This window comes from Mytilus californianus, unplaced genomic scaffold (genome assembly GCF_021869535.1).
Source record: "Mytilus californianus isolate M0D057914Y unplaced genomic scaffold, xbMytCali1.0.p SCAF_3, whole genome shotgun sequence".
Taxonomy (NCBI): domain Eukaryota; kingdom Metazoa; phylum Mollusca; class Bivalvia; order Mytilida; family Mytilidae; genus Mytilus; species Mytilus californianus.
In genome coordinates, this window is record NW_026262679.1 from 110862614 (window position 1) to 110890105 (window position 27492).

A 27492-nucleotide genomic window follows, 5' to 3' on the forward strand; every position below is an offset into this window, starting at 1 on the left:
AAGTGAATGGATCTCTCTGAAATTGTACTTCAAGGTTCCATACTACAAAGGGAAGGCTGGGATTGAGTTTGCGTGTAATTGCTCTAAGGAGAGATTCAAAAAGGTTTTTTTTATAGGGGGGGGGGGGGGGGGGATTTTTTTTCCAATTTTTTAAGGGGTTCATATTTTTTTCAAAATAAGTTTCAAGAAGAAAGAAGAAACCTTCAAATGCACAGTATTGCGCAATAGATTTGTAAGATCTTTGACCACATTTATTTTGTGTCAGAAACTTATATTATGTCAAAAATGTGATCATAATCCAAATTCATAAATTTTTAGACCTTGGAAGAATAAATGTAAAATGATAATCTGATTATGACAATTAAGAACACACATTTATGAATAAGGTAAATGGTCACCAATTAAGTAACAGATTAAAACGTGTCACTCAGTGTCCAAATTGAGAATTTCAAATTACATGTAACATCAAAACATGTTGTTTAAAAGATATGGATAAGAAATGTAAATAGAAACCAAAATATAAAATGAATAATTAAACACAATGAATTTAAGTCCAAAATGTCAGAATTGTAAATTTTAAGTAAAAGTCCAAAATAATAGTAGAAGCATCTTTTAGCTTGGTCACAGTTTCCTTGCAAAGTTCTTGTTGCTCTGTTGTCCTTGATTTTGAGTTTCCTTAATTAATGATTCCAGTGTAAAAGTCTTGTTCTGGTCATTTGAGTTCCACCCAGTCTGATCTCTGTATTTACAGATGGCAGGAAGATCTCGCAGAGGAAGAGGAAGGAGAATGGGTAGTGGATGGGAAGAGTGGGTAAGTATAATATACTGAGGTCATAGCTCCATTTTATTAGTCCTGGTACTAATAATAATTTTCAATCTTTAATAGTTGAAAGTTCAGGGTTCAACATTAAGTATAAACTTTGTCCAATTACTGGGACAAGTGAGTGTCATTCTCAGAAAAGTAAAAGCTGCTAGTAAAAAATAAAGTTCAAAACAGGAAAAATGACTTATTTAGCCTCAATTATACCTTTTTTTACATTGATTTTACATGTAAAAACTACTTCCCTTTACCTTTTTAATTAATTTGGAACCTTAAATTCCAGCTCAATAAACTAAGATTGAAAGTAGATTCTTCTTACAATCAATAAATACATTTATGAATTACTTCTTCTATTGTTTGATTCAATTTTGTAACTAGACACTTCCACATTTTGACAAGTTGTTTTAAAAATAAAAAACAGATATGTAAATAGGAAAACAATCTGTAATTGCTAATTTCAGGGAGGATACATGGAAGCAAAAAGACAAAAATTGAGTGAACAGTTTGCTAAGAACGCTGACGAAACTATATCTGGTCCTATATCAGACATCTTTAAAGGTGTTGCTATATATGTAGATGGCTATACAAGTAAGTCTCCTGCTTGTTGTTTTTGGTATACATGTAGATGGCTATACAAGTAAGTCTCCTGATTGTTGTTTTTGGTATACATGTAGATGGCTATACAAGTAAGTCTCCTGTTGGTTGTTTTTGGTATACATGTAGATGGCTATACAAGTAAGTCTCCTGCTTGTTGTTTTTGGTATACATGTAGATGGCTATACAAGTAAGTCTCCTGTGGGTTGTTTTTGCTATACATGTAGATGGCTATACAAGTAAGTCTCCTGCTGGTTGTTTTTGGTATACATGTAGATGGCTATACAAGTAAGTCTCCTGCTTGTTGTTTTTGGTATACATATAGATGGCTATACAAGTAAGTCTCCTGATTGTTGTTTTTGCTATACATGTAGATGGCTATACAAGTAAGTCTCCTGCTGGTTGTTTTTGGTATACATGTAGATGGCTATACAAGTAAGTCTCCTGCTTGTTGTTTTTGGTATACATATAGATGGCTATACAAGTAAGTCTCCTGATTGTTGTTTTTGCTATACATGTAGATGGCTATACAAGTAAGTCTCCTGTTGGTTGTTTTTGGTATACATGTAGATGGCTATACAAGTAAGTCTCCTGCTGGTTGTTTTTGGTATACATGTAGATGGCTATACAAGTAAGTCTCCTGCTTGTTGTTTTTGGTATACATGTAGATGGCTATACAAGTAAGTCTCCTGTTGGTTGTTTTTGGTATACATGTAGATGGCTATACAAGTAAGTCTCCTGCTTGTTGTTTTTGGTATACATGTAGATGGCTATACAAGTAAGTCTCCTGCTGGTTGTTTTTGGTATACATGTAGATGGCTATACAAGTAAGTCTCCTGTTGGTTGTTTTTGGTATACATGTAGATGGTTATACAAGTAAGTCTCCTGCTTGTTGTTTTGCTATACATGTAGATGGCTATACAAGTAAGTCTCCTGCTGGTTGTTTTTGGTATACATGTAGATGGCTATACAAGTAAGTCTCCTGCTTGTTGTTTTTGGTATACATGTAGATGGCTATACAAGTAAGTCTCCTGTTGGTTGTTTTTGGTATACATGTAGATGGCTATACAAGTAAGTCTCCTGCTTGTTGTTTTTGGTATACATGTAGATGGCTATACAAGTAAGTCTCCTGCTTGTTGTTTTTGGTATACATGTAGATGGCTATACAAGTAAGTCTCCTGTTGGTTGTTTTTGGTATACATGTAGATGGCTATACAAGTAAGTCTCCTGCTTGTTGTTTTTGGTATACATGTAGATGGCTATACAAGTAAGTCTCCTGTTGGTTGTTTTTGGTGTACATGTAGATGGCTATACAAGTAAGTCTCCTGTTGGTTGTTTTTGGTATACATGTAGATGGCTATACAAGTAAGTCTCCTGCTTGTTGTTTTTGGTATACATGTAGATGGCTATACAAGTAAGTCTCCTGCTTGTTGTTTTTGGTATACATGTAGATGGCTATACAAGTAAGTCTCCTGCTTGTTGTTTTTGGTGTACATGTAGATGGCTATACAAGTAAGTCTCCTGTTGGTTGTTTTTGGTATACATGTAGATGGCTATACAAGTAAGTCTCCTGTTGGTTGTTTTTGGTATACATGTAGATGGCTATACAAGTAAGTCTCCTGCTTGTTGTTTTTGGTGTACATGTAGATGGCTATACAAGTAAGTCTCCTGCTTGTTGTTTTTGGTATACATGTAGATGGCTATACAAGTAAGTCTCCTGCTTGTTGTTTTTGGTATACATGTAGATGGCTATACAAGTAAGTCTCCTGTTGGTTGTTTTTGGTGTACATGTAGATGGCTATACAAGTAAGTCTCCTGTTGGTTGTTTTTGGTATACATGTAGATGGCTATACAAGTAAGTCTCCTGCTTGTTGTTTTTGGTATACATGTAGATGGCTATACAAGTAAGTCTCCTGTTGGTTGTTTTTGGTGTACATGTAGATGGCTATACAAGTAAGTCTCCTGTTGGTTGTTTTTGGTATACATGTAGATGGCTATACAAGTAAGTCTCCTGTTGATTGTTTTTGGTATACATGTAGATGGTTATACAAGTAAGTCTCCTGTTGGTTGTTTTTGGTATACATGTAGATGGTTATACAAGTAAGTCTCCTGTTGGTTGTTTTTGGTATACATGTAGATGTTTATACAAGTAAGTCTTCTGTTTGTTGTTTTTTGGTATACATGTAGATGGTTATACAAGTAAGTGTCCTGTAGATTGTTTTTGGTGTACATGTAGATGGCTATACAAGTAAGTCTCCTGTTTGTTGTTTTTGGTATACATGTAGATGGTTATACAATTAAGTCTCCTGTTGGTTGTTTTTATACGACTGCAAAAAAAATTTGGGGTCGTATATTGCTATCATGTCGGTGTCGTCATCGTTGTCCGAAGACATTTGGTTTCAAGACAATAACTTAAGTTTAAGTGTCTGGATCTCTATGAAATTTTACCAAAAGGATCAATACCACTAAAGAAAGGTTTGGATTGTTTTTTGGGGGTGATGGTCCCAACCGTTTAGGAGTTAGGGGCCAAAAAAGGGCCCAAAACAAGCATTTTTCTAGTTTCAGGACAATAACTTGTGTATAAGTATATTGATTGCTCTGAAATTGTACCACAAGGTTCAATACCACAAGTCGAAGGTTGGGATTCATTTAGGGGGTAATTGTCCAAACCGTTCAGGAATTAGGGGCCAAAAAGGGTCTAAAACAAGCATTTTTCTAGTTTTAAGACAATAACTTGTGTTTAAGTGTATTGATGTCTCTTAAAATGTACCACATTTTACAAAAAGAAAATTTTCTTCAAATGTTATTTTTTTTGGAAAAAAGGGGGAGGGGTTTTAAAAAAAAGTATATACAAGTAAGTCTCCTGTTGGTTGTTTTTGGTATACATGTAGATGGCTATACAAGTAAGTCTCCTGTTTGTTGTTTTTGGTATACATATAGATGGTTAAATAGTGGATTCAATTTATATTATTTTATATTATGATGATAGAAATCAGAACTTGCCGAAATGGTTTTATTGCTAACATACACGTCATTTGAACTCTAGTGAATAGTCATCTCATTGGCAATCATATTTTTCTCCTTTATTTTTATATTCACAAGATTTGTTTTTATAATGATAATGTTTTCTTTTTTTCTTTGTATTTACATCAAGGGTCCTCATGCATGTATGTCAAACAACTTGAACAATTCCCTGTGATAAAGATGAAGAATACGTTTATTTCTAATTGTATCAAAGTTAACTGTTGATTGCATATTCTTGTTTTAAAAATATTTTCATTATTTTCTCTGACATTTGTGTTTTCCACTGTACAACTTAGTTTAACCTTAAGGTGTTAATCATGTAGAAAGTTAATCAAGTTAGTCCTAACTGTAAAAGTATTGCTATACATGTAGATAGTGCATGTACATGTTAAACAAGTAAGCCTTTTATCTATATATCAACTGTCAAGATGAAGAACAGGAATAAAAGCCCTGTTCATTGATAAATTATTTATTTTTACTATGTATTGTGTGCGATTTTGTCCCATGTACATTTACTCCATATCCTTTCATTTTCTATGTATATGCAATATATATAGAGTATTGTTATTCCACAAGTTAGGTATTTTTTTTGATTTTAGAGGAGGTCTAAATTGTTGACTAGGGTATAGAAATGAGATCACCTAGACTTTTCCCCTCTTGCAGTTAGACCAATACTGACGTGTGGAGCTTAATTTCTGTTAAGAATGAGATAAATACATAGCCAATAATATGGGGTAACTAAGTCTTTATCCTGGTTCTCTATTAATTTTTTATTTGTTCTTGTCCTGAATATGCATAAAACGTTGGTTTTCCCGTTTGAATGGTTTTACACTAGTAATTTTTGGGGCCCTTAATAGCTTACTGTTCGGTGTGAGCCAAGGCTCCGTGTTGAAGACCGTACTGTGACCTATAATGGTTTACTTTTATAAATTTTGACTTGGATGGAGAGTTGTCTCATTGGCACTCATACCACATCTTCTTATATCTATGACATATTTCCACGGGATGTTAAAAAAGCATTAATCAACAATAATTTGTGCATTCAAGTGATAGGCACATGTAACCTTTATTTGAATATGCCTATTGGCTGTATGTGAAAGCTGAATATGCCTATTGGCTGTATGTGAAAACTAACTGACCATAATTATTCTCTGTAGTGCTACTTATACCCAGTAAGTATGAACAAGTTTTTATGTTTTTACAGAACCCTCATCAGATGAATTGAAAAAGATAATGAGGCAGCATGGAGGGAAATATGAACATTACATGATGAAAACTCGTGTTACACATGTCATAGCAACAAATCTACCAGACAGTAAAATACGCAAAGACTTTAAACATTGTAAAGTTGTCAAGCCTGAATGGATCATTGAATGGTACAGTTAACTTTAATTTGGGAGAAAAAAAATTCTTGTAAAATACGAAATTCAATCTAGTTTGAAATGATATAATACTACTGACATTAATTTTTCTCTATCCCTATAAATGTACATTTTTAAGAGCTTTTAATTTCCATCAATTTTGCTATTTTATTGCTAATAACACCAGTTAAGAAAATCTATTCAGTGGTCTAAAAATTTCAATGAAACTAGAAAAAATTCAAATTTGAACTTCATTTTTCTCAAAAAACAAGCACGATAAATTATGTTTTATTTTATGATTTTTATACGACCGCAGAAAAATTTTTGTGGTCGTATATTGGTATGACGTTGGCGTCGTCGTCGTCGTCCGGCGTCGTCGTCCGAATACACATTAGTTTTCGCACTCTAACTTTAGTTTAAGTGAATGGATCTCAATGAAATTTTACCATAAGGTTCAATACCACAAAAGGAAGGTGGGGATTGATTTTGGGGGTTATGGTACTAACAGTTAAGGAATTAGGGGCCAAAAAGGGGCCAAAAATAAGCATTTTTGTAACTTCCAGACATAACTTGTGTGTAAGTATATGGATCTCTCTGACATTGTACCACAAGGTTCCATATCACAAAGGGAATGCTGGGATTGATTTTGGGGGTAATTGCCTCCAAATTTTAGGAATTAGGGGCCAAAAAGGGGCAAAAAACAAGCATTTTTCTAGTTTCATGACAATAACTTGTGTGTTAGTGTATGGATCTCTCTGACATTGTATCACAAGATTCCATATCACAAAGGGAATACTGGGATTGATTTTTGGGGGTAATTTCCTCCAAATTTGGGGAATTAGGGGCCAAAAAGGGGCAAAAAACAAGCATTTTTCTAGTTTCAGGACAATAACTTGTGTGTTAGTGTATGGATCTGTTGAGAATACCGCGGGAGTTAAGACGTCGCGTTTTACCTATTGTATCTAGGGTTGACGTCAATGCGGGACGTAGCCTTAGCAGCTCGAATATATATGAAGTAAACGTTAAACTGTATGGTTGTGTTCTTTCTGTATAACGATAGTTTGAGTTAGCCCCGACATTTATGGTGCCGTGACCAGGATTACATCGATGGAGAAGTTAAAGAATATTAGGACTGGAAATAGAAGTGCAGTGACGAGACTTTTCCGAAAATTCGAGGAGGCGAAGGAAAACACGGACTTCGACAGAGATGAACTACTTGCAACGTACGATAATCTTACGCAAAAGAAGAAATTGTTGGAAAAACTGAACGAACAGATATTGGAAGCAACGGATTCAGACAACGTTGAAAGTGAAATAGTAGATACAGATGAGTATTCAAATAATTTAGACACTAAACTTAGACATTTTCGTAATTTTATACAAATTGGTCAAAACCGTACACCAAGTTCCAATGTAACACAATCTTCATATCAAGTACTCAATGTAGAAAGCCCTCCTTTCCGCCCGGCAAATCTTGATAACTTTCAAAACGCAACACCATTCTATGCTTCATCCGCCGCTCAACCACAGACAAGCTACAATGGCTCTGATACAGGTCATATTGCTCCACAAAATATAGCTAGTACTAGTAACCATCGTTTACCCAAGTTATCACTACCGAAGTTTAATGGCAACATTTTAGATTGGCAAACGTTTTGGGACTCGTACGAATCTGCTGTACATTTTAATCCTACTTTGACAAACATTGAGAAATTTAATTATCTGAAATCGCAACTTGAAAGCGAGGCATTAAATACGATAACTGGATTTGCGCTTACAAATGGTAATTACATGGAGGCTATAAATGTACTCAAGGAACGGTTCGGACAAACACACAGAATTACGGAAGCCTACTTACAAGCTCTTGTAGATATTGCCCAACCACGATACACCTTAACAAGCTTAAGATTATTTTATGACCGATGTGAAGCCTACGTAAGAGGTTTAGATTCGCTCGGACAACCTGAGACGTCATATGGAACTTTACTGGTACCGATTATCATGAGAAAGTTACCCAGTGAAATCAGACAACACTTAGCCAGAGAACACGGACCGTCCAGTTGGAATTTGAAAGATTTGAGGAAGAGTATACTTAACGAAATTCAAATCATGGAGGCAGGACAAAATACGGGCACTTATCTTGATTCTATAGACCACCAGTTTGCAAACACATCTATAAGTACATTTCACACAGGAAATAATTCACCACAAGGACACATAGCACACAACGCGAAGAAAGGCCAGTCCCGGAATATTAAGGAGAGACCATGTATTTTTTGTAAAGACATACATGCGCCAACATACTGTACCAAGGTTAGTGACCCTAAAGCCCGCATATCTATAGTTAAACGAGACAATTTATGCTTTAATTGTTTAGGGAATCATCATGCCAATGAGTGTAAATCAAAAAGAACGTGTAGACACTGTAACAAGAGACACCATTCCAGCTTGTGTAATGTAGGTAACCATGGTAACAGGGAAACTGTAAGCAACCCAGAGAAACAGAACAATCAAAATCATAATCAATCTACATCTGTCAATATCATTAATAATACTGAAAATAAGGAAGATACGAAAATTTTACATTCTTCGACACAGATGCGCACAAATGTGCTATTGAAGACTGCTGTAGCTCCTGTATGGTCAGGTAGTATGTGTATGGATACTAATATTTTATTTGATGAAGGTGCACAAAGATCTTTTTTAACTGATGATCTAGCGAAAAAATTGAATTTGAAAACTGAAGGAGTTGAAATTGTACATCTATCAGCATTTGGGAAGGATAACACCAGCACGAGAGAACTACGTAAATCCACCGTACACATTGAAACAGAGAATAGGCGTAAATTTCCAATTGAAGTTCTAATTGTACCTACCATAGCAGTCCCACTTCAGAATCACATGCGCTACGTTAAACGAGATATGAATTATCTGAAAGGATTGAGACTCGCTCATACAGTTACTAAAGAAGATTCTTTTGAAATTTCTTTACTTATTGGTGCCGACTATTATTGGGATTTTATTGAAGACGAGGTTATACGAGGAGATGGACCGACCGCGGTAAGATCAAAGCTTGGGTATTTGCTATCAGGACCCTTACAATCAGGTAGAGCACATTCGTCTACGACAGCTGGCATCTTTAACGTACTAGTTTCGCACAAATCAGAAGAATTTAACTTGGAATCGTTCTGGAAACTTGAATCGATAGGCATAGATTCATCCGAAAATCATGAGAAGGAGACAAATTATTTGAAAGACTATCAAGATTCATCAATTGAATTTCTCGGAGATAGGTATTCGGCGAAATTACCATGGAAACAAGATTACGAAGAATTACCGTCAAATTATGATGTAGCCAAAAGGAGAACGGAGAACGTTATCAGAAGAATAGGCAAAGATGAGACCATGCTAAAGAAATACGGAGATATAATAAAGGAACAGGAACGTCGCGGATTTATCGAGAGGGTTGATGAATCAGAACCGACAATTAACAAAGTACATTATATACCACACCATGCCGTTGTCAAGAAAGATTCCAGTACAACACCAATACGCATAGTGTATGACTGCAGTTGTAAGATGTATCAAAATCAACCTAGTCTTAATGATTGCCTAATGAGCACTCCCCCAGAGTTAAATGACTTATCCAAGATCTTGGTAAGATTTCGACTTCATCGTTATGCTATCACTACCGATATTGAGAAGGCATTTTTACATGTAGGACTCAACAAAGACGACCGAGATGTAACCCGATTTCTATGGTTAAGTAACCCTTCAGATGTAACCAGTCCGTTAATGACATATAGATTTAAGGTAATATTATTCGGAGCAACTTGCTCACCATTTATCTTGAGCGCCACCCTATTAAAACATTTGCAGCAAACCAACAGTAATACCGCAAGAATGCTTGAACGGGATTTATATGTGGATAACATTTTGACTAGCATAAACAGAGAGCATGACGCTTTAAACTTCTTTGAGCAAGCAAGAAAAATGATGATTAAGGCAGGATTTAATCTGAGGTCTTGGAATTCGAACAGCGAAAAGGTACGACAACAAGCAGTATCTCAGAATGTTTTAGACACGGACACAGACACGAAAGTATTGGGAATGAGATGGAATAGCCACACAGATTATCTTTTCTATCCACACAAGGAAGAAATTACGTCAATACGTGTAACTAAACGAGAAATATTGAGATATTCGTCAGGAATTTACGATCCGCTAGGATTACTGAGTCCAGTTACAATTACGGCTAAAATTTTATTGCAAGAAATATGGAAACTTGGATTAAAATGGGACAGTTTAATAGAAGGGGACCTATGTAACCAATGGATCAGTATACGCGATAATATTGAGACCGCAACACAAACAGTATTTCCTCGATATTACTTCTCTGAGACTACAGGATCAACAAATCACAGTCTTCACATATTTGTTGACGCAAGTACAAAGGCATATGGTGCGGTAGGATATATATGTAACGGACATGAGACAGCACTTGTAATGGCAAAGTCACGAGTAGCACCATTAAAGGAAATTACACTCCCACAACTTGAGTTAATGGCAGCCATAATCGGAGCACGCTTAGCTAAACACCTTCAATCAACGATGGAGTGCGAAAACTTAACTTTTTGGTCGGATAGCCAGATCGTTTTACACTGGCTTAAGTCAACAAAGACATTAAAACGTTTCATACAAAATCGCGTGAATGAAATAAACGAATTGACAAAATCATGGGAATGGAAGTATTGTCCTACAAGCGATAACCCAGCTGATCTAGTAACACGAGGGATAACGGCCGAGCAATACACAAACAGCACATTATGGATTAAAGGTCCGCATTGGTTAACAGACCGTTCAACTTACCCAAAATCAACATCAATCGACACGTCTTTATCCGTTTTGTTAACAGAAAATGACAATACATGTATTAGCCAACCAAAGGACGATTCGATTTGTCAACTTGGAATTAACTTTATTATTGATATTGAACGATATTCGTCGTACCAGAAACTGTTACGTATCAAGTCATATGTACTACGGTTTATAGAAAACTGTAGAATTGAAAAGACTTTAAGGACACTAGAACATTTAAAACCAAGTGAACTATCCAAATCGGTTGAGGTATGGATTCGAAATTGTCAGGAGACGGCTTTTGCTACGGAATATAACGCATTGAAGTATAACAGTAGAACACGGAACAGTTTACCGAGAATCAGACAATTAAGGTTATTTCTTGACGACAGGAGCATCATCAGATGTGGAGGAAGAATTCAGAATGCGCCCTTATCGGAGTCCACAAAATTTCCGTATATCTTACCTAACGATCATACAATTTCTAAACTTATTGTATTAGATGCCCATGAAAGAATTTGTCATTCCGGAGTAAATGCCACTATCGTACATTTGAGACAAAGTTTTTGGATACCTGCAATCCGACAGTTTGTTCGGAAAACACTCAGGAAATGTGTTACTTGTAGAAAGGTGGTTGGACTACCATATGTAGCACCGGATCCACCGCCACTGCCTAAGATTCGTCTACAAGAAGCTGACCCTTTTACAGCTACAGGGATAGATTTCACAGGCGCATTACAAGTAAAAGATAACGATAATGTCATAAAGAAAGTCTACATATGTTTATTCACTTGCGCCTCTACGAGAGCGATACATCTTGAAGTCGTTACAAATTTGTCAGAAGAAACGTTTTTACAAGCTTTTCGGCGCTTTTCAAGCAGAAAATCTTTACCGAAAGTTGTTATGACCGACAATGGTTCTACTTTTGTATCCGCTTCAGAAGACATCAAACAACTTTGTAATTCAAAAAAGTTAAAAGAAACATTATCAGCACAAGGAATCGACTGGTTTTTCATCCCTAAACGTGCTCCATGGTTTGGTGATTGGTGGGAGCGTCTTATTGGAATGACGAAAACGAATTTAAAAAAAGTCCTAGGAAAATCACTTGTAAATTTAGAGATGCTTCAGACAATTGTTACAGAGATAGAATCCGTCTTAAATGATCGACCATTAACATATGTTTCTTCAGACCCCGAGGATCTTGAACCACTTACTCCAGCTCATCTTCTTTATGGACGTAGGATAAATACATTATCGTACATGGATACTCGTGAAATTGACATGTTTAATGAGACATTTATGAGCAAAACAAGTTTTATCAAACGTGTTCAAAGACAATCATTACTCTTACAACAATTCTGGAACCGATGGAAAACCGAATATTTAACGTCATTGCGTGAATTCCACAAGAAAACGGGAAGCAATTCCACGATAAACAGAATAGGCGATATTGTTCAGATTCATGACGAAAACCGAAGAATAATGTGGAAAACCGGGATTGTGGAAAACCTAACTAAAGGAAATGATGGACTAGTTCGTTCCGCTATTATTCGAACCAAAACTGGAACTACATCACGTCCGATCGTCAAGTTGTATCCTCTTGAACTTTGTACAGACATCGAAACATCAAAGGACGAAGAAGCTCGACAGAAGGAGGAACCAAGTGCGACAACAAGCCGGATATTGCCAAACCGAGAAGCAGCCAGAAGAGCCAGGGAAAATATTAAAAAATGGACTAAATAATGCGTAACCGATGAACTGTTCTGATTTATTATGGACTTTTACAAATATGCTTGATTTTAATCGACTAATTGCAAAAACAGATTATATGATAAAATTGCATTGAGTATGTGAACAGGTGCGCGGAAAATATAGACACTGTTATCTGTGGACGTAATAGACTCATTGTGATTTAACTAAAAGATAACTAATCTGGAAGTTAGTGACTGTGCTAAAGTTATTAAGTTTAAGTTTTGAATTTGAGAGACAGTAATTTTAATTCATTTTTACTTTATTGTAATTTAATTTTAATATTTACCTTTAGCGGCCCGGAGAATGTTGAGAATACCGCGGGAGTTAAGACGTCGCGTTTTACCTATTGTATCTAGGGTTGACGTCAATGCGGGACGTAGCCTTAGCAGCTCGAATATATATGAAGTAAACGTTAAACTGTATGGTTGTGTTCTTTCTGTATAACGATAGTTTGAGTTAGCCCCGACAGGATCTTTATGAAATTGTACTGCAAGGTTCCATATCACAAAGGGAAAGCTGGGTTGGAGTTTGGGGGTAATTGCCCTAAACGTTTAGGAATTAGGGGCCAAAAAGGGACAAAAAAACAAGCATTTTTCTAGTTTCCAGACAATAACTTGTGTTCAAGTGAATGGATCTCTCTAAAATTGTACTGCAAGGTACCATACCACAAAGGGAAAGCTGGGATTGAGTGTGGGGGCGATGAATCATAAGGGGGTTCAAAAAATTTGGGGGGGGGATTTTTTTTTCCTTTTTTTTCTTTAGAATTTTCCATTTTAAATTGGTTATTTCTGATTTATATATAAACGCAAATAATAATGATATGGTTTGAATAGCATACATGTGAACCTCCCGACAGGAGTACAATAATCCTGTTTTCAGGAGTCTCCTCCCGACCTCCGGTTGAAGAGGAAAATTATAATCCCGTGTATGAAATTTTTCATGAATGAAAAATTTCTGCCCAACATATCATCTCAGGCATCTGGTGTAACTCACATTACCTGAAGTTATATTTTACCTGTAAATCAATTAACATGCATAATTATATGGCTTCACTTGTCAGCTTGGGTGTCAAACATACTGGTAATCAACGATTTTTTACCTCAGGCTAACTGCCGTTGTGTAACAAAAACTGTGTATTTATTGGGTTACTTCCCTTGATTTATCCTGTTTTAAGTTACTTTCCTTTTAATAATGAAAATTTTTAAAAGAATATAAATAAAATATAAATTGAACAAATAATCATAAAAGGATGGTAAATAAATGATTTTAAATGTCTTAGGACAAATAAAAAAATAATAATTTGAAAATTATTTGAGGATTCTATACTTCCTTTCAAGGCTTAAATTGAAATTTATATAATAACTATGACCCTTGTTTTACAGTTAGAATGATTTTCTGAGTATGCAAACAAAAGCTATTTGCAGATAGTTAAACAAATGTTCTGGTTGCAATAAATGTTTTATAGAATATGAAGTAAAAAATTTAAAGAACATACTGAAAAAAAAAAAATGTTAGATTGAACATGTAAAATATAAAGATGGAGAAACTTTATAAGTACAAGGGTACTATAAACATAATAAATTGGATGGAAAGTTGAAGAAAACACACTTTAAAAGACCATTTTTACAGCACACGGTTACATTTACGACAAAATTTATGTCGATTAAAAACCTCCTGATCTGAGTCCTAATCTCCTGACCAAAATTTCCCAATCTCCTGATCTGAGTTTCACAGTCCATCACATATATGAATAGGTAAATTAAAAAATTATAAGTTCTTAGACCACTTTCATTCTGTGTCAGAAACCTATGCTGTGTCAAATATTTAATTACAATCCAAATTCAGTGCTGTATCAAGCTTGAATGTTGTGTCCATACTTGCCCCAACTGTTCAGGGTTTGACCTCTGCGGTCGTATCAAGCTGCGCCCCAGCGGAGCATTTTATTTTCAAAGAAATCATTTTAGAAAAGAAATAATCTCAATCTACTAGATAAGTGCAAGTCATAAAAATGGCAATGCATGGTAAAACTATCCAGTAACCTTAAACGTGTCTTAAAAACAATTTTTGAAAATCTTGTAATTAGAAATAATGTATTTTTGTCAAATTACTTCCCTTTCCGGAGCATAATGTTAATTTTTGCTGTGTTTCAGTGTTAAAGCTGGACGTCTGCTCTCTTATATTCCGTTCCAGTTATATACTGGTCAGTCTAAGAACCAACCAGGAATGGCTTCATATTCAGCTTTTGCTGTTGCAAGGCAGACAAGTACAACTTCTACGTTAGCTAGGATGGCAACCATGAATGAAAGTTCAGTCAGCTTTGATAAGGATGATTTATTTTCTCCTGAAAAAAGTGAAGAATGCATTGGAAATCATGCAAATGATATGGAACACTTTCCTACACCAAAAAGTCCCACATTAGATGCTAGTGATTCTGATTCCAGTGATAATGAATTTGGCCGTCTGCTGGCAGAATCTAAAAAGACTGAGAGAGAAAGTACATCAAATGAAAAGAAAATTGATGATACCTCTAAAGACCAAAATTCAAGTAAAAATGTAATTAAACCTGATGATCTCATGTCTGATGATGAAATTGATATTGATATTGTTGCTCAAATATTAGAGGAAACTAAAAATACAAATAATAACTCACCAATGGAAAATGAAAAGGCAAAAAGTAAGACTGAAAGCACTACATGTAATATAGTTTCTGAAACTGAGAATAAACAATCTCCTTCAAAAAGAGGCATGGCTTTGGCAGGAGAACCAGAATTCATTAGTGAATTTTATAACAACTCACGACTCCACCATTTGTCTACTTGGAAATCTGAATTTAAATCTTATGTCAATGAGTTACAGAAGCAAGGGACAAACTTCATTGGACGACAGAAATTGAAAGAGTTTTTACAAAAGAAATGTGATACCATGTCAGATAGGGGGATTATCAGTGTAGCTAACGTAGGAAAACCAGAGAAGATTATCATGCATGTTGACATGGATTGTTTCTTCGTGTCTGTAGGGCTAAGAAAGAAACCAGATTTAAAAGGTAAGTAAACACTACAGTGCAAGTGGATTTAATGATTTTAACCTATAGGTTGCAGAAATGGGCACTTGATGTGTGGACAAAATAGGGTTAAAAAAATATGTTATCATTAGACTTGCACATACAATACTTTTAAAAAAAAGAGTTGAGCTTTTGCATTCAATATTTTTACAAAACAAGGAGGTGTCCTTTTATGAATAAGGGCCGTTTTGGCCTAAAAATTGAGGTATTTCTTAACAAGGTGATTTTTATGTAAAGATAATATATAGATATATGTATGTGTAAAATCTAAACTGGAAGGAATTTCAAACGTTATGTATATTCACCTAGATTTTGCGGTCAAAAGATAGTAAAAACAAATATTTTTCCTGAAAAAAATGACAACAATGGTGTTTTTGACACATATATGTGAATCAGAAATATTGAGCACATGCAAGTTCCAAATAAATATAGCAATGAGAGTTCATATAAACAACATATAAATGATTTTCTTGGTGCTTGTATGTGCACTTTATTTGCAGGTCCAAAATACTAGTTGAAAATTGACCAAAATCTTTGCTTTTTTCACAAAAATGCCTAGAAGTATCTTTTCCACAATATTGAAACATATTTTTTTCATGCCACAAAAAAAAATAATATAACATATAGTGATAAATTTTTGCATTGTTGAAGGAAAGCCAATTGCTGTGACTCATTCAAGAGGAAAGGGAGTAAAATCCCAGGTTCCTGGATCTGACCCACAGTATGAGTTTGAGCAGTGGAAGCAGAGAAAGTTACAGAAAGGAAACCAGAAACAATCAGACAGCCAGCTTACTGATGAATTAGGAGATTCTTGGAATGTGATCAGTAAATCTTCAGATAGCTTCCATTCGATGTCAGAGATTGCTTCATGTAGTTACGAAGCTAGACAGGTGACATGTTATGGTTAAAATATTTTTTTGGCCCCTAAAATTGAAAAAGTCAATATTATTAATTCCTTCAAAAAACCTAGTTTTATTGCTCAATAAACAATGGTAAATATGAGGATGACTGATATGGCTATTATTATTGAAATAGATTTATGACATCATACACATGTCATATTCGACTAACAGTGTTTTTATGTAAAAGTATTAAGTTTATGCTGGACATATATACATGTGTAATGTTCAGCCAAGTTTCACAGATAAATTTTCAGATAAAAAAATTATACATATTGCCTGAATCATAACTTAATATGAATATGTTTTATTATTTTTAAGAAAAAGGCATTATTCTTGATTTTTAAAATGACCAAACCAAAATAGTTTTACTTAGAAAAGATAATTACAAAAACATTCTATATTTACTTTTGTTATAGGCAGGAGTAAAAAATGGAATGTTTATGGGTAAAGCTAAATCCTTATGTCCTGATCTGATCACAATACCATATGATTTTGAGGGATATAATGAAGTTTCCAGGATGTTGTATGACATTGTAGCCAGGTATGTTTTTGTTGAGCCTGCAACATTTTGTCAGGAAAGAGAGACATAGCGATCCTACATTCTGCGATGTTGGTGGCGTCTTTATTTAGGTTTAGTCTGTGGTTAAAGTTTTTTTTAGACATCAATAACTTTGGCAAAGCTTCATGGAATTTTATGAAACTTGCTTTGAAGCTTTTTTACAATCAAAAGACAGTATCTAGAGTAGAATTTTGAAAATATTTAATTTATTTCTTCATATTTTACTGATTAGGCCAATTAAAGTTAATTGACAGATTTTCATCCCCACCCGCCCCTCTGGAATCGTCCTGCCCCAAATTTTTTAATTTTTTAAAATTTATGATTTACGGATTTTGTTCATTTCCGTTACCAGTAACCGCCAATAATTTCGTTTCATTCAAAACTTCCTGTTTCATATTCGGTTTTCGTATTGTCGAGTAATATAAATCGACATATTCAGTGTCAAATAATGTTAATCGCAGTTTATCACGGTATGTCACAAATTTCAGTGATTAGAAAACCGTGGACTTTTTTATTTATACAATGACTTTGTGTCAGGAAATTTAGAGTGTGAATGATATCCAAAGCGCAAGAATCGTGGAACACATTGGTACAAAAAAAGGACTGGAATAAAGTTATTGAAACCAGCACGAACTTGGGTGATTTATGACCGTATATTAAGTACAAAGAGTCGGCCAACGTACAAAATGTATTATAGCAAGCCCTTAGATTTACCCCAAGGCTGTCGTTTTTGTTGACAAACAGCAAACACCCTCTGTCCCCAGCCCCTCAATAGAGTCATTAAACAACTTCTTCATTTTGGATCAGTTCATGTTTTACATTAAAATTATATTTGCACCTTGCATAAGAATCTTAAAAGCATCAACCCTAGAATTTTCAACACAGTTTGAGTTTTCATTTCACTCTGTACTCATAATATTTGTGTTGCATACCAATGCATATGCTTCATTTTATGGGCACTACAAATCATAGCTAAGAAAGCAAAATAAATTTGATCTAGGTAGTCTAAAAGAGAACATTCTCCATGTTTTTGCTATTTTCTAAAAATAGGTTTCTAAAGCGGCAATGACATGTAGAACAGTGGTTGCCAATCAAAAATGTTAATTCAAGAATTTGAAAAATAATGTAAAATTCCTTAAATATACATAATATAAGCTTATTATTACCCTTGTATATGAACAACGTGTCACAAAAGGGAAAATGGAGGAAATAAAAATTAAAAAATAAAATCCTCCCACCTGCCTCATTTTATCTCGCCTTGACGGAGTCAAAAAGCAAGACACAGGTATGCTGTTTCCAGAGGCGGTGGATTCAACAATGTATTAGTTTGTGATTAGGTCTAGTTTAAGGTGAACCACTAGTGGTTGGTCAATGATATTTGGTATGCAGTTGTATTAGCACTGGCACATCTCATTTCCATGGAGATTATTAGGCCCTGCCCCCTTAGTCATGGTCTATTGACTTTGAAACTTTTGCTTAGTTTACATGTATTAGTTTGTGATTAGGTCAGTTTATGGGGAACCACTAGTGGTAAGTCAATGATATTTGGTATGCAGTTGTATAAGCATTGGCTTATCTCATTACCATGGAGATTATTTGGCCCCGCCCCCTCAGTCAAGGTCTATTGACTTTGAAACTTTGCTTAGTTTACATGTATTAGTTTGTGATTAGGTCAGTTCAAGGGGAACCATTAGTGGTAGGCCAATGTTATTTGGTATGCAGTTGTATAAGCATTAGCACATCTCATTTCCATGGAGAATATTTGGTCCCTCCCCCTCAGTCATGGTCTATTGACTTTGAAACTTTTGCTTACCGTCTTTTGGTATGCATAGTGCGCATTTTTGTATTGTGTGCACCCCCTTTATGGTTCTAGAAACTTGAGAAAAAAGTTTCTTCTTCATATAATACACATAGACATTTTTCGGAAAAGTCACAGCTCCAAAATCGGTAAAATGTTGCTTGAGCGTGATTTTTTTCGGCAAGGAATTAATGAGAAGTCATGGAAAGAATTTATTGTAGCTGAATAAAGAATTTTAATAGTTATCTTCTTTTTATAACCCACAAGTTAATGTTTGTCGTTTGTTAGCAAACAGGAAGTCTAAACTGGAAGTTTTTTAAATGGTCACCGATGTCTGTGAATTCTGTACGGAATACGTAATTAATACGAAATTGTATTATCTTGTATTATTTAATTTTATGTTATGAATTAGTGCTGAAATAAATTGTTAAAATCTCATAATTTTTATTTTTTGTTTGTTGATTCTAGCTGTTAATCCGGATTATCACACCTCAATCAATTGGTCTAATCGATGTCAAAACAATCAATGACAGGTTCACCTTGTTCCTAATTAAATTCGTTCAGGTTACAATTATGGGATAATCATGTTTTCAATCATAATTTCTTGAACGGTTTCAAACAGTTGTTATTGTTTAAAAGTTACAAAGTAGAAACGTATTTATAAAAAAAAAACTTCTCATAGAATCACTTTACAATATTAAGTCACATGACTGGCGATCACCTGATACATTAAAAAAATATGGCGGTTTATCTTTTCAAAACGAGCGTGGTTTATTCAATTTTCATACACTTATCTTCTACTATCCATAATGAACACATACAAAACAGTAAGTTATGACCACAAGAAACAGAGCCTAAATTAACCGACAACAAAAGCTTCATGGTGTCTTTATTAAGACATGGCAAACTTCCGGATTGCAAACAGATGGACAAGTTTACACAATAAACGAACGTAACTACAGAGATATAAAATGTATTTTATTTGAATAAAACATGACATATCATGTACAATAAGATACATATTACAAATATAACATGTAAAACATAATAAAAGTCGAGGTATTAGCGAAAAATTCCATACTCTTCACTTCACCTGTTTTTTTCTTTGTCGGAGTTCGGACCTGAAAAAAAGGCTAAGAAAATGTTTGTAGGCATGTATAATGGGCACCCCTCTTACAAGAAACATGACCCAGGGTATAAATGTGCACACTATACATACCAAAAGACGGTAGTTTACATGTATTAGTTTGTGATTAGAACAGGTTAAGATGAACTGCTAATGTTAAGTCAATGATATTTGGTATGCAACTGTATTGGCATTTGCAAGTTTAGTTTCCATGGAGATTATATAACCCCAACCCCTCATCATGGTTCATTGACTTTGAAACTTTTACATAGTTTACAAGTCAATGTTTGTGTTTAGGTTTGTTGAAAGGGAACAACTAATGATAAGTCTATGGTATTTGGTATGCAGTTGTATTAGCATTGGCACATCTCATTTCCATGGAGATTGTTTTGCCATGTACCTTCAGTCATGGTTCATTGACTTTGAATATTTGCATAACTTACATGTTAAAGTATTGCTATTTTAATTTCAACATTTGCATTATCAAAAGTACAAAAAGGCGAGACATATCTCTGTGTCAACAGTTTATTTAAAAAATCTGGATGAAAATCTTCTAATTAATTTTAGTTGGCCTTAATGGACTTGGTTTTTTTCACAGTTACCATTAAAATACAGTCTAAAGTTTAAGATTTTCAGACATCTATAACTTTGCCAAATCTTCGTGGAATATTATGAAAATTGGACAGCAGCTTTTATTTGGTCAAAAGATAGTAATCAGGGTAAAATTAAAAATTATTTTTTCACTTTTCTTAATTTTACTGATATGAAGCCTTCATTTTTAGCTCACCGGGTCCCGAAGGGCCCCATGTGAGCTTATGCCATCACTTGTCGTCGTCTGTCGTCTGTCGTCGTCGTCGTAAACTATTTAATAAATCTTCTCCTCTGAAACTACTGGGCCAAATACCTTCAAACTTTAACTAAATGTTCCTTAGGGTATCTAGTTTATAAATTGTATCCGAAGTTTTGATCCATCGACAAACATGGCCGCCATGGCTAAAAATAGAACATAGGGGTCAAATGCAGTTTTTGGCTTATATCTCAAAAACTAAAGCTTTTAGAGCAAATCTGACATGGGGTAAAATTGTTCAGTTGGTCAAGATCTATCAGCTCTGAAATTTTCAGACGAATCAAACAACCCATTGTTGGGTTGCGGCCACCGAATTGGTAGTTATAACAAAATTTTGCAGTTTTTTGTTATTATTTTGAATATTATTATAGATATATATAAACTGTAAGCAGCAATAATGTTCAGCAAAGTAAGATCTACAAAAAAGTAAATATGACCATAATTGTCAATTGACCCCTTAAGGAGTTATTGCCCTTTAAAGACAATTTTACACAATTTGTTCAAGTTTGCTAACATTTAAAAATCTTCTCCTCTGAAATGCAGGTGAGCGATTCAGGCTCTTGAGAGCCTCTTGTTTTGTTTGCAGTAATCAATTTGTTATTGTCAGGGGTTAAAGTTTTTAGACATCAAATAACTTTCTCCAACCTTCATAGAATTTTGCAAAACAATTCATACAAGAAAACTAAAGGTCTGATATATGTACAAAACAACAAACAAAAATAAAATATAAAAAAGGAATGTTTACAGCAACAAACTACAACCACTGAGTTACAGGGTCCTGACTTGGGACAGGCTCATACAGAATGTGACATGATTAAACATGTTTTGGGGTTTCCAAACCCTCCCTCTTGCCTGGGACAGGTCTATTATTAGATATTGGAATAGAGACGCTTGACTATTATTTTGTATACTTTAGCTACACACATGACATAGAAGCAGTAAGCTGTGATGAGATGTTGGTAGATTGTACTGATCTTTTATCAGACACTGGAGCTGAGTCTCTGGACTTTGTCACTATGTTAAGACAAGAAATTTATCAGAAGACCAAATGTACAGCATCTGCTGGCTTGGGTTTGTATGAAATGGACCTTCATTTATCTTAATAATATCACACACCAATGAAAATGTTCTTTTGCATGAAATTCTATTTTGTGGTTTCATCATATATTCTAATCAAAGCAACAAAAAAAATAACAAATTATTGGGCACTTAAATTTCTTGGTTGTATTTTTTTTAAGAAAAGCTCAACATAAGATTTGGAGGTGTGGTATGATTGCCAGCAAGACAAATATTCAACAGAGTCCAAGTGACATGGAGGTGCACACAAATTTGTCATTCAAATTAGATAAATTGTATTTGATCAAGTCATGACTGATAATAAAAGCATATGAAAAACTGTGTACTGTGGATTGACTATTATTCATGGTATACCAATTTTCATGGGTATCAGTCAACCATGAATTTCAAAATTAAAATGCACAAATTTTCTATTGGCTTTGTTTGCAGACTTTGGCAAAACCACAAAATCAAATATTCATGAAATTACAATTTTTCCTCAATCCATGAAAATTGGTACCCACGAAAATAAATGAATCCACAGTATTAAGGATGCTATTTTACAAATATTAAGGTTCAGCATTGTATATAGTAATATTGTGAGTATAAAATTTTATTATTTTTTTTAATCATGAATTCCTTTAAAGTCAAAGTTCTAAAACTATTTCTATTGTAAGAACCTTTGACTGATTTAAAGGTTATTGGTAAAAATTTAGAAAATTAGATAAGAAATGTGTTATGAATTGTTCTACACACCTTATTGTTATTTTTTCCATTCAGGATAAGTTTTGAAATTACACAAACCAGTTGAAGTGTCTGTGACCCTGTTTAAACAATGTATTGTGCATAAAACTTTTCAAAGAGACATGCGTAAACCTTCGTAAACATTTCAAACAAAGCATTTTTATGCCTTTAACTTGTGTTTCAAAAAGTTGGAACATAATCTATCAAATTTCAAAATGTTCACTTTCTAAATTTTTTCCTCCCTCAGCTCATTACTAATGACCTTTGTTTTTGCAACACTTGACCCAAACGAAAAGCTGTTTAAGTGATTGATTTTTATACGACCGCAAAAAAATTTTTGTGGTCGTATATTGGTATAACGTTGGCGTCGTCGTCGTCGTCGTCCGAAGACGCATTAGTTTTCGCACTCTAACTTTAGTTTAAGTGAATGGATCTCTATGAAATTTTACCATAAGGTTCAATACCACAAAAGGAAGGTGGGATTGATTTTGGGGGTTCTGGTACCAACAGTTAAGGAATTAGGGGCCAAAAAGGGGCCAAAAATAAGCATTTTCTAGTTTCCAGACAATAACTGTGGAACGGTGTATGGATCTCTCTGAAATTATACTACAAGTTTCCATACCACAAAGGGATGGTTAGGATTTGCTTTGGGGGGTTATTGCTCAAACCGTTTAAGAATTAGGGGCAAAAAAGGGGGAAAAACAAGGTTGTCCTCATTAATGGACAAATACTTTAGTACAAAACATAATTTAAAGCAGTGTAAGGGAGATAAATCAAATACATCATTGAAATTATCTCCCTTACACTGCTTTTAAATTATGTATAAAGTAATGGTTAATGAACAATTAAGATAAGTTAAAACAGTGTAAGGGAGGTAATCCAAATACAACGTTTTGGTTACTTCCCTTACACTGCTTTTAAATTATGTTTAAAGAAATGCATATTTATAAAGGAAGACCAGTATGGCACATTAGATTTGTAAAATCTTTGACCACATTTGTTTATTTGTTATGCCGAATCTAACCGTGTATTTAGATTTTTAATTTTGGGTCCAGTTTTCAAATTGGTCTACATTAAGGTCCAAAGGGTCCAAAATTAAACTTTGTTTGATTTTAACAAAAATTGAATATATGGGGTTCTTTGATATGCTGAATCTAAACATGTGTTTAGATTTTTGATTTTTGGCCCAGTTTTCAAGTTGGGTCCAAATTGGGGTCCAAAATTAAACTTTGTTTGATTTCAACAAAAATTGAATATATGGGGTTCTTTGATATGCTGAATCCAACCATGTATTTAGATTTTTTATTTGTGGACCCCGCTATCAAATTGGTTCATATTGAGGTCAAAAGGGTCCAAAATTAAACCTTGTTTGATTCCATCAAAAATTTAATTATTGGGGTTCTTTGATATGCCAAATCTAACCGTGTATTTAGATTTTTAATTTTGGGTCCCGTTTTTTAAATTGGTCTACATTAAGGTCCAAAGGGTCCAAAATTAAACTTAGTTTGATTTTAACAAAAATTGAATTCTTGGGGTTCTTTGATATGCTGAATCTAAACATGTGTTTAGATTTTAGATTTTTGGCCCAGTTTTCAAGTTGGTCCAAATTGGGGTCCAAAATTAAACTTTGTTTGATTTCAACAAAAATTGAATATATGGGGTTCTTTGATATGCTGAATCTTACCATGTATTTAGATTTTTTATTTGTGGGCCCGCTATGAAATTGGTTCAAATTGAGGTCAAAAGGGTCCAAAATTAAACTTTGTTTGATTTCATCAAAAATTGAATTATTGGGGTTCTTTGATATGCCAAATCTAACCGTGTATTTAGATTTTTAATTTTGGGTCCTGTTTTTATACGCCCGTTTACGGGACGTATTATGGTATACCGTTGTCCGTCTGTCCGTCCGTCCGTCCGTCCGTCTGTCCGTCCGTCTGTCCGTCGTCAACATGTCGGAAATTAACTCAAAAATGCTTTAACCAATTTGCATAAAACTTTGGTGAATTGTTTATATCTATTGACGTGAGCTCCCTTTCGTTTTTTATAAAATTTAGATTTTACGTTTCCGAGTTATGGGGTTTTATTCATTAAAAAAAGGGGGATTTTCCCGTTTTTGGACAATAATTCAAGAATGCTTTCACCAACTTGCAAGAAATTGTGGTGAATTGTTTATATCTATTGACATGAGCTACCTTTCAATTTTTATAAATTTTAGATTTTACGTTTCTGAGTTGCAGGGTTTTATTCATGAAAAAAGGGGGGATTTTCCAGTTTTCGGACAAAAACTCAAAAATGCTTTCAGCAATTCTAATGAAACTTTGGTGAATTGTTTGTATGTATTGATGTAAGCTCCCTTTAGAATTTTATAAATTTTACATTTTACATTTCTGAGTTATGGGGTTTTATTCATTAAAAAAAGGGGTGATTTTCCAGTTTTCGGACAATAACTCAAAAATGTTGTCACCAATTCTCATGAAACTTTGGTGAATTGTTTATATCTATTGATGTAAGCTCCTTTTTTATTTTCATAAATTTCTAATATGACATTGAGAATTAATTGAACTTTATTTGTTTATAGTCTGACAACAGATTTACTAAGTATTGCACAACAGCAAGAAATCTTTAATTGAATATAAATTCAATTCATATAACCAATTTCAAGATCTTTGACTACATTTATTCAGAAACCTATAATATGTCAAATATTTAATTACAATCCAAATTCGAACCTGAATCAAGCTTGAATATTGTGTCCATTTTTGTCCCAACTTTTCAGGGTTGGACCTCTGCGGGCGTATCTAGCTGCGCTCAGCGAAGCAGTTTATTTAAATTGGTCTAATTTTAAGGTCCAAAGGGTCCAAAATTAAACTTTGTTTGATTTTAACAAAAATTGAATATATGGGGTTCTTTGATATGCTGAATCTAATCATGTATTTAGATTTTAGATTTTTGGCCCAGTTTTCAAGTTGGTCCAAATTGGGGTCCAAAATTAAACTTTGTTTGATTTCAACAAAAATTGAATATATGGGGTTCTTTGATATGCTGAATCTTACCATGTATTTAGATTTTTTATTTGTGGGCCCGCTATCAAATTGGTTCATATTGAGGTCAAAAGGGTCCAAAATTCAACTTTGTTTGATTTCATCAAAAATTGAATTATTGGGGTTCTTTGATATGCCAAATCTAACCGTGTTTTTAGATTTTTAATTTTGGGTCCCGTTTTTTAAATTGGTCTACATTAAGGTCCAAAGGGTCCAAAATTAAACTTAGTTTGATTTTAACAAAAATTGAATTCTTGGGGTACTTTGATATGCTGAATCTAAACATGTGTTTAGATTTTTGATTATGGGACCAGTTTTCAAGTTTGTCCAAGTTGGGGTCCATAATTAAACTTTGTTTGATTTCAACAAAAATTGAATATATGGGGTTCTTTGACATGCTGAATCTAACCATGTATTTTGATTTTGGACATTGGACCATAATAGGTAAATTAAAAAAATTGAAGTTCTTAGACCACATTCTTTCTGTGTCAGAAACCTATGCTGTGTCAAATATTTAATCACAATCCAAATTCAGAGCTGTATCAAGCTTGAATGTTGTGTCCATACTTGCCCCAACTGTTCAGGGTTTGACCTCTGCGGTCGTATCAAGCTGCGCCCAGCGAAGCATTTTATTCTGGATTGGACTAAATAGAGATAAGGTGTATTAGATTTACTTATTTATATAAATTATAGGGGGGGGATGTAGAAACTGAAAGCCTCAATAATTACTGTATTTAGAATGTGTTAGGTTTGTAATAACTACAGTACATTGCCATGAATAAGTTCGCAAAATGGCTGATATAAAAATTCAATAAAAAAAAATTGCATTTACTACCCATATTTGATCACTAAAGAAATAAAAATTTACTTACCAGATGGATTAAATATTTCGAATTCTTTTTCACAAACTAGCATAAAGGCTCCTAGTGTATTGCAAAGGGAGGTTGCTCCAAATGTCAAGAACAACTCGCTCTAAATCGGACACCTTCAAAATTTCATTTGCTCTCCCTTCAACTTGAGCTTTGAGTACTTTCCACACATTTTCAATGATATAAATGTCCTGGCTCTGTGGAGGCCAAGATAGAGTATTTACGTTATTTGCCTGCTTCCACTGATTTTAATGCAAAGATACGTGACAAGGTGCATTGTCCTCTTGGAAGGTCCATCGGTGATTTTGGATGTGTCAGGCGATAACAGGCCATAGAAAATCGTGTCCGCAGAAATGTAATTTTTCACTGTTCGTATTTCCTTCCAAGGTGTTAGAATTCCCACTCTATAGTAAGAAATACATCCCCAAAGTATCATTGATGCGCGTCAAATAGTTACCCAGTCATGAAGAAGTCCAAGACATTCAGGACATAATCTCTCCTTTGACTTTCGCCACTTTTGATTGTTTTTGACAATCCTAAAAAGCACCCTGTCGCCCCCCAAGGTTGTCTTTTGTCGTCCCCACTTTGAGGTAAATTTTCTCTGTTCCCCTGTTCTTGAATTTGTTTAAGAAATTTTTGGATTGTTCTACTATTAATTCCAGTCACATTTTCAATTTTGTTACTTGAAAATCCATTATTATCCCCCCGCTTTAAAAAAGTGGGGGTATACTGTTTTACCTCTGTCTGTCCTTTCTGTCCGTCCATCCGTCCGTCCCATGAATATTTTCGTCGCATTTTCTCAGGAACTACTTGACAAGGATTTCTGAAATTTGGTCTCAGGGTTTATATAAGTAAGTTACACCGTGTGATGCTTTTTCAGATTCATCACTCAACAACTTCCTGTTTACCGAACACTTGTATTATTTTACACATGATAGCCAAGTTGAAAATTTTCGTCACATTTTTCTCAGGAACTACTTGACAAGTATTTCTGAAATTTGGTCTCAGGGTTTATATAAGTAAGTTACACCGTGTGATGTGTTTTCAGATTCATCACTCAACGACTTCCTGTTTACCGAAC

At 34.4% G+C, this 27492-nt stretch overlaps 1 protein-coding gene across 42 annotated transcripts in view; it reads left to right on the forward strand.

Annotated features, from left to right (window-relative positions):
* Window positions 1–27492, forward strand: part of LOC127735796 (DNA repair protein REV1-like) — a 53525-nt gene that overhangs the window by 5874 nt on the left and 20159 nt on the right. The window contains exons 2-8 of one of the 42 annotated variants that reach the window (XM_052246119.1): window positions 694–811; window positions 1282–1408; window positions 5643–5814; window positions 14559–15451; window positions 16121–16359; window positions 16788–16912; window positions 21618–21772. In XM_052246119.1, the coding sequence (XP_052102079.1) occupies window positions 752–811; window positions 1282–1408; window positions 5643–5814; window positions 14559–15451; window positions 16121–16359; window positions 16788–16912; window positions 21618–21772 (1771 nt within the window). In that variant the 5' untranslated portion in view covers window positions 694–751. Of the gene's footprint in view, window positions 1–693; window positions 812–1281; window positions 1409–1440; window positions 1458–1489; window positions 1507–1538; window positions 1556–1587; window positions 1605–1632; window positions 1654–1685; window positions 1703–1779; window positions 1801–1832; window positions 1850–1926; window positions 1948–1979; window positions 1997–2028; window positions 2046–2077; window positions 2095–2126; window positions 2144–2175; window positions 2193–2224; window positions 2242–2317; window positions 2339–2370; window positions 2388–2419; window positions 2437–2468; window positions 2486–2517; window positions 2535–2566; window positions 2584–2615; window positions 2633–2664; window positions 2682–2717; window positions 2731–2762; window positions 2780–2811; window positions 2829–2860; window positions 2878–2913; window positions 2927–2958; window positions 2976–3007; window positions 3025–3060; window positions 3074–3105; window positions 3123–3154; window positions 3172–3207; window positions 3221–3252; window positions 3270–3301; window positions 3319–3354; window positions 3368–3399; window positions 3417–3649; window positions 3663–4300; window positions 4318–5642; window positions 5815–14558; window positions 15452–16120; window positions 16360–16787; window positions 16913–21617; window positions 21773–27492 lie in introns of those variants that run through there. The other 41 variants (XM_052246120.1, XM_052246125.1, XM_052246126.1 and 38 more) reach the window with 41 other exon arrangements.